The sequence below is a fragment of the Prionailurus bengalensis genome, chromosome A2, assembly GCF_016509475.1.
Source record: "Prionailurus bengalensis isolate Pbe53 chromosome A2, Fcat_Pben_1.1_paternal_pri, whole genome shotgun sequence".
Classification (NCBI taxonomy): Eukaryota; Metazoa; Chordata; class Mammalia; order Carnivora; family Felidae; genus Prionailurus; species Prionailurus bengalensis.
Genome location: NC_057348.1, coordinates 58938912 through 58951354, shown reverse-complemented (window position 1 = coordinate 58951354; position 12443 = coordinate 58938912). Strand labels below are relative to the sequence as shown.

Here is a 12443-nt window from a genome sequence, read left to right as displayed (position 1 = left end):
CGTTAGCATCTTGGTGGACACTGCCGGAAGTTGTTTCTCTTACGGTGACATTGGTCGTGTTATAATACAGTTGACCCTTGAACCATACGGGTTTGACCTGCATGTGTTCACTTCATACACAGTTTTTTTTACTGTATAGTGCTGTAAATGTATTTTCCTTATGATTTTCTTAATATTTTCTTTTATTCTTACAATAAAGTAAGAATACGATACATAATGCCTAGAATGTATAAAATATGTGTTAATCGACTATGTTATCAGTAAGGCTTCTGGCCAACAGTAGGCTATTAGTAGTTAAGTGTTTGGGTAGTCACAAATTATATGTGGATTTTCAACTGTGGAGAAAGGGTTGGGGGGGGGTGCATCACTACCCTTAACCCCTGCGTGGTTCAGGGATCAGCTATATTTGTAAAAATGGGAACATAACCGTAATGCTGTTTAGTAACCATTTTAAAACTCAATCTGTTAGGAACCATTTTCCAACATCAAATCTGTTTCTACACTTAATTAGTTGTGTACTCCTCCTTCTTATGAATGCACCATAATCTACTCTTTCCTATCACTGCATTGCCGTATCACCTTAGGCTAACCAAAGGCGGATGGTGTTCTTTGACCATCTTTATAGCTGCCTGAAGTCCGTTATTTTCTTTGGAAAAATATTTATATTCAGAATTGCAGATCCTGGGCCGTAGACTGTGTCCATCCCTCAGGCTTGGGGTTACGCCTTGCCGGATTGCCATGCAACGGAGATCGTAACAGTTCACGCTTCCTTCAGCAGCACATGATGGTGCCAGCCTCCCGGCCTTTCAACAACATTGGCCGTTTTCCTTTTGCTTTTTAAAATTAATTACAAATGTAATGCTTGTTTGCCAGAAGTTCAAGCATAATGAAAGCATGCAAAGTGTGGCCCCAACTCACCAGGAAGAACACTGGTCGGTGTGCTTGCAGCCACCCCCTGCCTGGGCAACTGTCAACCTTCTGTGTATGAAGAACCCAGACATGGATTGTTTTTACAGTTGGTGTCATAGTTTATTCTTCGCTAACTTGCTTCTTGCACCTAGCAGTAAATCTTAGACAATGTTGCATGTCACTTCCCTTTGTCCCCCCAGATCAGCTTGTTCCTTTAATGACAACATAGGGGATTGGCATTATTTATTTAACCATTTTCCTGTTGGGTGGACATTTAGGGTTATTTTCAGCCTTTCACAATTAATTTTAATGAAGACATCCAAATTTCTCTACAGAAATATATGCCGACGAAATGGTCTGAGAATTTCCCTAACCCTAACCCAACCCTAACCCTAACCCAACCGTAACCCTGTGAGGTGGTAAACTTAAAAGCTCTCCCTTCCCCATTTCAGTAGCTTTTAAGTGTGTTCATTTGATGGGCAAAAATTGGCCTTTTGAATGTGTACTTTTTTAACCACTAATTAAATGATCATGTTCGTTGCTTTATGAAAGCCTGTTTCTGCACTGTAATCACTGTCGATTCCCCAGCCGAAGGGCTCTTACCTGATGTAGGATGTTTTCCCGTCGTCTCCTCAACTGACGATTAGTTACCCTGGGACTGGACACCGCAGGTTGGAAAAGCGTAGGATTGGGGTTCACCCTGGGTCACCAGGGGGTCACCTGGGTCTGACTCCTTACCTCAGCTCTTGCTAACTGTGTGACCGGAGGCAAATTGGTTCACTTTTATGAGTCTGGGTTCCTCATCCTCCCGGGACTGGTAACCACAGCCTGTTGGATTGTGGCAAAGGACTGAATGGGACAACACTTGAATGTGCCTGTCACGGCATGTGTGGGTGTTCGCCGGGCTCCCTCCTGCTCAGACGGTCCGTGCCGTTCATGGACAGTTGTGGTTGTGCGTTATTCTGGAGTCTGCTCAGGTGTCCTGGGCGTACTGAGACCACGAGCCGGAGTAACAGCTGTCATAGAGCTGGCCGGGACCAGCCTGTGCGGTGTGCCAGAGAGGTGAGGACCAGCCTCCCCCTGTTTCCCTCCCCAGTGAAACTGTCACCCTGGTTCTCTCAGGCTTTCCTCCCAGGGGGCAGTCTAGCGGTTCTCCTTTTGGTAGGTTTTAGCTTGTCCCTGTCTCTGCGGGTCCTGGAACTGGAGCCAGCGTGCGAAGGTGATAGGGATGGGGTGGGATGGAGCTGTGCCATTTTGCCCCCACAACCCCCCTGAGGGGACATTCCCCCTGGTGGTACTGCCTGGGCTGCCTTTGGCCGTCTCACTTGAGCTCAGCTCCACTGGGCTTTGTGTGTGCTGCCGGGAAGCCACACTACCTTGTTCTGCATGCAAATGGCCAGTGGTTTGGGACCCAGGAACAGGACCGTAACCCCTGTCCCTGTTAGTTTTCATCTAATTGGAGCGGACAGGGCCATTCTTAGCTTTTGAGATGTGTATGTATCCTGTTACCCGTACAACATACTGGCTCACCTCTGAACTTCATGTCATCAGCAGATTTGATCAATACACTGCCACTCCTTCCTTTAGTCATGGATAATGATGCTGAGTTGGAAGGAAGATGCCGCACTCTATGGTCAACCATCTGTCCTCACTCTCCAGACTTTGCAGAATGGGAGTGCTACTCCAGGTCTCTTCTGCTTTTGGGTCCTCCCATGGGTGCAGCATGGGACAGAATCTCACTGACTCTGAGCAGTGTCCCAGTCACTGTAGGCAGTGTCCCCATCACTCTGGGTGGTGTCCCCATCACTCTGGGTGGTGTCGCATCACTCTAGGCAGTGTCCCCATCACTCTGGGTGGTACCCCCATCACTGTAGGTGGTGTCCCCATCATTCTGTGTGGTGTCCCCATCACTCTGGGCTGTGTCCCCTTCACTCTGGGTGGTGTCCCCATCACTGTAGGTGGTGTCCCCATCACTCTGGGCTGTGTCCCCTTCACTCTGGGTGGTGTCCCCATTACTGTAGGTGGTGTCCCCATTACTCTGGGTGGTGTCCCCATCACTGTAGGCAGTGTCCCCATCACTCTGGGTGGTGTCCAATCACTCTAGGCAGTGTCCCCATCACTCTGGGTGGTACCCCCATCACTGTAGGCGGTGTCCCCATCATTCTGTGTGGTGTCCCCATCACTCTGGGCGGTGTCCCCATCACTCTGGGTGGTGTCCCCATCAGTGTAGGCAGTGTCCCCATCACTCTGGGTGGTGCCCCCATCACTCTAGGCGGTGTCCCCATCACTGGGTGGTGTCCCCATCACTCTGGGTGGTCTCCTCATCACTGTAGGTGGTATCCCCATCACTCTGGGTGGTGTCCCCATCACTCTGGGTGGTGTCCCCATCACTATAGACAGTGTTCCCATCACTCTGGGCGGTGTCCCCATCACTCTGGGTGGTGTCCCATCACTCTAGGTAGTGTCCCCATCACTCTGGGTGGTACCCCCATCACTGTAGGCAGTGTCCCCATCATTCTGTGTAGTGTCCCCATCACTCTGGGCGGTGTCCCCATCACTCTGGGTGGTGTCCCCATCACTGTAGGCAGTGTCCCCATCACTCTGGGTGGTGTCTCCATCAGTGTAGGCGGTTTCCCCATCACTCTGGGTGGTGTCCCCATCACTGTAGGTGGTGTCCCCATCACTGTAGGCAGTGTCCCCATCACTCTGGGTGGTGTCTCCATCACTGTAGGTGATATCCCCATCACTCTGGGTGGTGTCCCCATCACTGTAGGCGGTGTCCCCATCACTGTAGGTGGTGTCTCCATCACTCTGGGCAGTGTCCCCATCACTGTAGGCGGTGTCCCCATCACTGTAGGCGGTGTCCCTATCACTCCGGGTGGTGTTCCCATAACTCTAGGCGGTGTCTTCATCATTCTAGGCGGTGTCCCCCATGACTTTATGACAAGAGCGTGGAAGTGTGTCTGGATGGCTTGTTTCCCACCAGCCTCGGCTTCCTTCTGGAGTCTGCCACTTCCATTTCTGAGTACTTAGACTATAGAATTCTCTCAGGGATCTGTGTCTGGCTGACCAATCTGTAGTTTTCAAAAATCCACCTTTTCTCCTCTTTGCTAAATTGGACATTGTCTCGTCTTGGGCATCTTCTCATTTTCTCTGAGTTCTTGAGATTGCCAGCAATGAGCATGTCTCTTCTGTAAGTTAATTCAGAGCTGAGATGTGATTCATCTGGATCAGGAGATTTGAATTCATTTAGTGTGACTGGATGTTCTCTCACAATCTCTTCCCCGTCTTGCGTTTCAATTCCCTCATATCAGTGTTTGATTCACCCTTTTCAGCCTGAAGATTGTTCTCGTTGATAGAAAATGGGAGTTTATAGTTCTTTCTCTCCGTCATCTGTTAACTGAACACCTTTCACCCCAATATGGGCCTATCCCTTCTTGTTCCTATCGCTCCTGATCCAATTTTAAAAGCCCCTTTTTTGTCCTTAGCATTTTCCAAACGGCTTAGCTTGCCTGGGCCTCAGCTTTCCTGACCTCGTTCTTACAGGCTGGGCCGTTCCTTAGTTATTCCCCATGGGCTCTGCACCCTCCCTGCCCTGCTAGATGTGGTGACCCCACAGGTCACAGGCTCTCAAGGCTCCCAGGCCGAGATGCACATGGCAGAAAGCCCCTCTGCCCCCAGCCAGGCACTGCCCTCCCTCCCAGGAGATCTGACATGCCCCTTGGAGCAGCGAGCAAGGGACGTGTCGTGATCTTTAGGTGCATTGGCCTGAGGACAGCTGTCAATCCCTTTCCCCTTTATTGAGATCATTCATGGTTGTGTTTCTCAGAAATGAGTTTTTAAAGACTCCGATCCCTCTTTAGCCTCCTCTCTTTATAGACCAGTGGTTTGTGACAGGGGTGATTTTGTCCTCCAGAGGACATTTGGTGATGTCTAGACATATTGCCTGTCAGGACCGGGGGAAGGTGCTATTGGCATTAGTAGGGAGATGGCTGGGATGCTGCTAACCACTGTGCAGTGCCTGGGATGGCCCCATGACAAGTGATCACCTGGCACCAACACACTGACAGTGCTGTGGTGGGAGACCCCATTGTAGAGGAACTTTGTAGGCCTCAGTGTCACCCAGGGTGACAATTACAGATTTCCCCTGGGGAGTCCTGGACCAGGCGGGGCTGCCTCGCCCAGGTGGGGCCCACAGCTTCAGCACATTAAGGAGCACACATAGGTGATTCTTAGACCTCCATTTGAGAAGCACTGTTTTAGGGTTTTGGGTAAGAGCCAGAAATTCATTAGAATCTTTCTTCCTGGTGGGAGGGCCCCAGGTGCTCCCATGTTTAGACCCTCCCCTTTTTGAGCCGTTAGGAACTCTGAGATCACACAGTGCCTTCTCTCTGGGGGCTAGACTTAGGTCCGGCACCTTGTTTCTTTGGAGAGCCCAGTTTTTCATCCCTGTCTTCTAAAACCTAGGGACCAAGTGAGACACCCTCAAGCGGATAACAACCACAGATGCTGCCCCATCACCACTGACTCTTTCCCTAGGTGGTGACCCACTTCAGGAGGGGTGCTACTAATCTCCCACTCGGTCCTCAGCTCGGTCCTTCCCTCCTTCATTCTAAAGTTGTATTTGTTTGGACGGGGGCTGCTCTCCCTCTCCCTTCTGGGCAGGAGTGACAGAAGTCTCTAATCCTGGGGCTGTTCTTCTTGCTTACTGGGACGCAGCTGGTTGTAAACAGCCATGGCCATATGAGCCCCTCTGTGTACCTCCACTGGCTGGTTCCCCACACAGGGAATGTTGTGGGTTGCAAAGCTTTTCAGGCTGCGGCGTGTTTAGGCTGTCAGAGACTGCTACCCGAGCCCCGTCATCTCCTCTGGATGAGAAACCGTACTGAAGCTGGTACACGGCCACAGGCCTGCTTGCTCTCCCCGTGTCGCCTGAACAAGACCTGGTGATTGCTCAAGTGCGTTAAGTACAAGGTTTGTCTTTTTCCCTTTCTGTCCCTGCCTTGCTGCATCTGTTCTTTCTTTCGAGTCCATTTTTCACTGCATGCCTCACCGATATCTCCGGTGGTGTTGGCAGAGTGAGTGCTGAGGAGGGAAGACTTCATTGTCTGAGGTCGGAGAGACCTCGCGCGTACTCGGCTCCTGTCCTGCCTGGTGCTATTGATTCGGGGTGTGAGATGGCAGTTCGGCCGAGCACTGGTTCAGGTTGGTCAGCCAGAGGAACCTAATCCGCAGGGCTGGGGCTGGCTGGAGCACGGCGATAAGACCCTGGTTGTCCATGCCGCTTTGCTGGCTCTGTGGTCCCTGGCAGCCATCACCGCCCAGCAGGTGGGATGGCTTCTCCCAGAGGACTGTGGCCTCGCCACCAACTATACCGGCTTTTAGGTGCCATCCGTAGCTCTTCGTTGAGTGCATAGGAACCAGGCCCTTCACTTGAGGCTTTATGGAGTGGACGCCGTCATTCCCACTGGACAGGTGAGGATTCAGGGCCTCAGGGACTATAAGCAGTCTGTGCAGGGCTGCACAACCTCATAAATCGTGGAGGTGGGATTTACACTGAGGGCTGGCTCATTCTGGAATCTTTAGTCCGGCCTCCACTGTTCAGGCTGGGATTTGTTTTAACTTTTGGAAGGGCGGAAAGATGTGGTTTCAGAAATGGAAATGGCCGTAGCCCAGCAGAAGCAACCAGGTCGCCGTGCCTGTTCTGCAGACCGCCCTCTCTACCACGTCCTGTACTTGGGAAGGGCTTGTCCGGGAGCTCGCTGCTGCCCTGGCCCGTCCCTCACAAGGCAGCCTGTGGAATGCAGCTCTCTGGTTTGCTGATGACCTGCGGTGATTATCCGCAGCTTTGTTCCCATCCTCAGGGTCAGCGAGCCTGCTCGTTGTCTTGCCGCACCTGCGAGAAGCCTTAGGAACAGAAGTGGGTCATGGATTTGGCAGGGAAAACTTCACAGAGTCAAAGGTCAGAGAGCTCGTGCAGGGTGCCAGCAGTACAGGACGGGCCAGGCGTGCGTGCCGGGAGCTGCACAAGGCCACCTGTGGCCACACCTCCACATCAAGGGCTTCCTACCCCCTCAGAGTGCATATCTCTACACAAACCTCCTGCTTCCCCTGGATGTGCACGGTGAGCCACCTGCCCCCTGTGCTGGGAAATGCGAGGGCTGCTGGGCTCTTTCTTCTCCCTGACTCTGTATTTTCTGCATTTAGTCCATTCCTGTGCTTCCTAAATAGTTAAAAACTGTCCTGTGCATCCCCAATGCCCTGTCATCTCTTACCTGCGAAAGCAGTCACCCTGGAAGTTCTCCTTGCCTTTAGTGGCAGTCCCCATAGTCTAGACTTCTTATTGCCACAAATTGACCCTACTAATCCCCTGCTCAAGATGTGGTCCTAACCATCCTTACAGACTGACCATCTGGTCCTGGGCACTCAGCCCTGAGCTGCCCTCTGCTCACAGCTCCCGCAGCCCCACCTCTTCCTCTCCCACCGGCAGCACTGGCCTGCAGGAGCTTTGGGCTACACCCGGCGCTCCTTCTTGGTTCTTGTCTGCAATGTGCTTCCCCCACTATGGTCGGTATTCATCTCATCAGTTCCTCCATCCCCTGAAGGCAGCTCAACCATTTCCTGTTCCAGGAAGCCTCTCTGGATCCTCTTGGCAGAGCTATGTGTTTCCCAGCTCCTGTGCTGGCCACCACATCCCGGCATTGCCTTATCTCTTGCCCTCGTTTGAGCTCCCGGTCAGGAAGTGATTCTTATTCACACATCACGACACCCATATCCAGAATCCAGAGCAGGCAAAAGGGGGGAGGAGAGGGGTACTCTGTAGAACAGTCCCTCCCACCCCAGCACTGGTCCTGGAGGAACCTGACGGCCCTTCCCCACAAGGGAGCCGGCCCTTCCGAGGGAAGGGCTTCTGGCCTGCTCATCATTGGCAACTCAGCTCTTCACTCGACGCCTGCACCTGCGGCCTCAACACCTGCGGGGGAAGGTGCAGGCGCACGGCTCCTGCCGCGTCTGAAAATGACATCAGACCCTCCCCTTGGACACTGAGAACCCCAATGATGACTCAGGGAAAGCATTCCAGATTTTATAGGATTTAGAACCTCCAGGGCTTGTAGGTGAGGGCTCTTGATGGCATCACGCCTTGTGCAGTTTTAAATGAACCAAAATCAGTTTAGAGGTGTTTCAGTTGTTCTTAGAAGCCTAAAGTCCTGGAGTTGGAACTCAAGCACAGGGAGGTTATGTTATTTACCCATGTTAAACAGCTCATGAAAGGTCTTCGAAAAACAGCATTTCATATTTTGCTTGAATTCACGCACTGTCTCACCACCATAATTTCACCACGCAAACATGTAGGATTCTGTGCTTTCTGCTCTTCTCCCGGGAGGAATATAGGTCGTTTCATTGTCTCCTGTTACAGTGGTCAGACTCGGCACATATTTTGGATACGCTAGTAGCATCTGAGGAGAACGCCAGCTAGGGGCAGAATAAATAGAACATGTCGTAGAATCTGCTAGTTCACTCCCGGTTGTTGGTTCTTAGCTGGTGACGTTGCCTAACCCAGACTGATGGTACTTGCAGGATAACCTACTCTGTGTCAGTCACTGTGTGGGCGCTTGGAAGGATTAGGCCATGCAGCCTGCTCCTTTGTAGATGCTCAGTAAACGTTTGCAGTGTGCCTCCCAAGCAAATGAAAGAGAGCTCCCAGCCACCTCTGAGGGAAACCTGCTTTCTCATCAAGTTTTCACCAACCCCAGGATCCGGAAGCACACATAACTGCCATTGTGAGTGGGAGGTGCCTGGAAAGGGGCCTGGTGGGTTCAAGTGATACAGAAGCCACAGCAGAGGTATCTGGGAGTAGAGTTAGTGTGAAGGCTTCTGAGTCTAGTTAGAAGAAACTGAGCTCAATTGCCAAGACCCGGGATGTTTGCCCATACGTGGGAACTGTGTATGAGGTAACAGATTAGTCTGCCAGAGCTGTGACAGTGTTGTGTTGTCATTTCTGGTATTTGTATTTTGTGACATTTAAAAAAGTGTGGTGAAGTATAATTGTTAACATGTTGTGTTTTGTCAGCAGTGTTTTATTGAAAATATCGCGCTTCCCTCATGAATATGTGATCTTAAAAATGTAGGCAGCTCCTTTAAATATGGTATTAATTATGTCCTGTGACCACGTCCCCCCTAGTGTACTGGAATATGCATTGGAAACTGGGATTCGCTTCACAGGAATTCATTTTACAGCAAACCCTGACAGAATACGTTTATTCCATTAAGGTAAACACCCCTGTTTTCTTTTAGATCGACTCCAATATGTTCGTGATTGAAGGGAGAGTAAGGATTATGAGGAAAGCTGCATCAGTAGAATTTAAAGAAGGAAAGCAGACCCACGAATCAACAAACGGAGGAATGTGAAGGGTACATGGAGTCAGGGAGACATCCGAAGGGCTTCTTATAGGAGGAGCATCCACGTGATGAAGATTTTAAGTCACTGGGCTAGAACAGTCAACTGCTGACTGGGATTCTGAGGCCAAAATCAAGCCTCTGCTTAAATAAGAAAAAGAGGTAGAAATGTATGAATTTCCTTAGTTTTCTTTAAAAAAAATTTTTTTGAAGTTTGTTTTGAAAGAGAGAGGGAAAGCACGAGTGGGGGAAGAACAGAGAGAGAGGGAGAGAGAGAATCCCAAGCAGGCTCCATACTTGCTGTCAGTGCAGAGCTCGATGTAGGGCTCAAACTCACGAACCATGAGATCATGACCTGAGCAGAAACCAAGAGTCAGATGTTGACCTGACTGAGCCCCCTAGGTGCCCCTGAATCTCCTTAGTTTTCAAAAAGAAACTCCGGAAGGGTAAATCAGAAACTAATGAGATCGTTACCCATAGCGGGTGAATGGAAATGGGCCGAGAAGACGGAAGGGGGTGTGACATCTCCGAATGTGCCTTTTATGTATAGTCGACTTGTGAACCATAGTAGTGTGTTGCTTCTTTGACAATTGCATAAACAAAGATGGAGTGAAAAATTAATAATGACAGAAATAAATGAGCCTGGCTGTCTATCAGGTAGATGCCACTCCACACAGAGGAACAGTGTTAATTTGAGGGGACTTCTAGTGTGGACAAGATGGCTAGACTCATTTCTCCTTGCTCCTTCTCACTAGGTACAATTATGCACTCTTAAATAAATAGAGAGGCAACCATGGGAGAAGTCTGAAAGCTAGGGAGAGGATGGGACACTGGCTAGGGACTCTTGAAGTAGAGGGTCAACACAGCAGCCCAGGTGTCCCCTGATTGTCCCACCCAGTGACAGAGAACAACCCAAGGTCAGTATCTTCAGCCCTTAACCTGTGGCAGACAACTGCCCAGGTAGGCTTATCCTTTCACCAGATTGGCAGGGAGTCCTGTCAGCCATACTGGGTAGGCCCAGTGGCCTCAGCGAGGGAGACCAAGCAGGAGTACCACTGATGAGTGGCCCCAGGAAGCACTCTCCTTCCCTATGGGCCAGAGACCCTCTTCTTCCACCCAGAGACCCCAGTGGTTCAACAGCACCAGCAGGGGCATCCTGCCACAAGTGGCCCAGACTGGGAGCACTCTTTGTCCAGTCAGTCAAAATCTCCTTTCCCCTACCTGGAGATGCCAGGTTGCTAGGAAGTCCTGGTCTGGGAAGCATTCTTTGTCCTGTGGACTAGAGAATCCTTTCTCCCACCTAGAGACACTGGCAGCCTGCTGGCACCAGCAGGGGACATCCTGCCACAAGTTACTGGAGCAGTGGTCCTTGTGTACTGTAGGTCAGAGACTTTCTTCCACCACCTGGAGACACCGAGAGGCCTGACGCTGGCAGGACAGATCCCTGGCTGGTGAGGAAATAAGGTACTTCCTTCCTTAGGCCAGGAATGTCAACAAGTGGGTGGCAAGGAAGTACTCTTTGTCCCCACAGCCTGGGAGAGGCACTTTCTGCCCCCACAGGCAACACCAACAGGGATCAATGAGAGCCCCTGTGGCCTCTGATGAAGCAAGCAGACCAGAATAGCACAATAAAGGCTCTGATTCAAGAAGCTGAGCAAATTCCAAAGAAGACAAATCTAAAGAAATACACACCTAGAGCCATAATGATAAAACTTGTAAAAAGTGAGGACAGAAGAATCTTGAAAGCAATCAGAGAAAACCAATGTATTCCTTACAAGGTAACACCAGTTTGAATGACAGTGGAGTCTCATTTAAAGCTATGAAGCCAGAAGGAAGTGGCATATTTTTCAAGTACTGAAAGAAAAAAATTCATAACCATGATTTCTATACCTGGAAAAACTATCCTTTAGAATGAAGAGAAAATAAAGACATTCTCAGATTACAGAAAACCAAGAGAGTTTGTTGCCAACCAATCTACCCGTAAAGAATGGCTAAATTCGGGCTCTTGGCTGGCTCAATTGGCAGAGTGTGCAACCCTTGGTCTCAGGGTTGTGAGTTCAAACCCCATGTTGGGTGTAGAGATTGCTTAAAAATCTTAAAAAAAAAGAATGGCTAAAGTAAGTTCTTCAAACAGAAATAAAATGATAAAAGAAATAATCTTGGAACATAAAGAAGAAAGAACTAACAATGGAAAAAACAAAACTATGGATAAATACAGTAGATTATCCTTCTCGTGAGTTTTTAAAATCACATTTGATGGTCGAAACAAAAAATTAACACCATCTGATGTGAGGCAAATGTATGTAGAAGAAATATGCTCAAAGCTAAGGTGTTAAAAAGAACCTACATGGAAGTAAGTCTTCCATGCCATATTGTAAATTGTAGAGCATTGATACCTGTAGATTATGGTAAGTTACATGTGTACATTATAATGCTCAGTGTAACCACTAAGGGAATTTTAGGAAGCAATATACTCAAAAGCACTATTAGTAAATCAACATGGAATCCTATGAAATGTTTAACCCATAGGGAGGCAAGAAAAGAAATGGAGAATGAGAAACAGTGGACAATCAGAAAACATAATGCAGTGACTTAAGCTTTAACATGGCAATTACTTAAGCTTTAAGTAGTCATAAGTAGCACTACTTAAGGTTTCAGTAGACCTAAGCTTTCATGTGGCAATAATAACCTTAAAGGTAAACAGTTTAAATATACCAATTGAAAGGCAGAGGATGCCAGAATAGATTTCACTCACACACACACACACACACACACACACACACACACACACACGGCTGTGTATTAGAAATGCAGTGACATAGGTTGAAAGTAAATGTGTAGAAAAAAAGATATGTCATAGAAACATTGATCCAAAAAACGTTGGAGTGGCTATATTAATATCAAATAAAGTACTTAAGAACCAAGAAAATTTCTGGACGCAAGGAAGGACATGATATGAGGGTAAAAGGATCGCTTTGCCAAGAAGACATAGCAATCCTAAATGTATATGCACCAAAGAACAGAATCTTAAAATACATGAAGCAAAAACTGTAGGTCTGAAAGGAGAAATACACAAGCTTAAAATAACGGTAGGGAGGACATCAGAGCTCAAATGTTAGAAGTACTAAACAAAATCA

General features: G+C 48.9%; 1 protein-coding gene across 4 annotated transcripts in view; it reads left to right on the top strand.

The window, feature by feature from the left end:
- The window catches only part of CHCHD6 (coiled-coil-helix-coiled-coil-helix domain containing 6), a 250621-nt gene that overhangs the window by 144669 nt on the left and 93509 nt on the right, over window positions 1-12443 (top strand). The window contains exon 6 of one of the 4 annotated variants that reach the window (XM_043588300.1): window positions 9205-9371. The exons of 2 other annotated variants lie outside the window; for them this stretch is intronic. In XM_043588300.1, the coding sequence (XP_043444235.1) occupies window positions 9205-9318 (114 nt within the window). In that variant the 3' untranslated portion in view covers window positions 9319-9371. Of the gene's footprint in view, window positions 1-4552; window positions 4676-9204; window positions 9372-12443 lie in introns of those variants that run through there. One more of the 4 variants, XM_043588301.1, reaches the window with a different exon arrangement.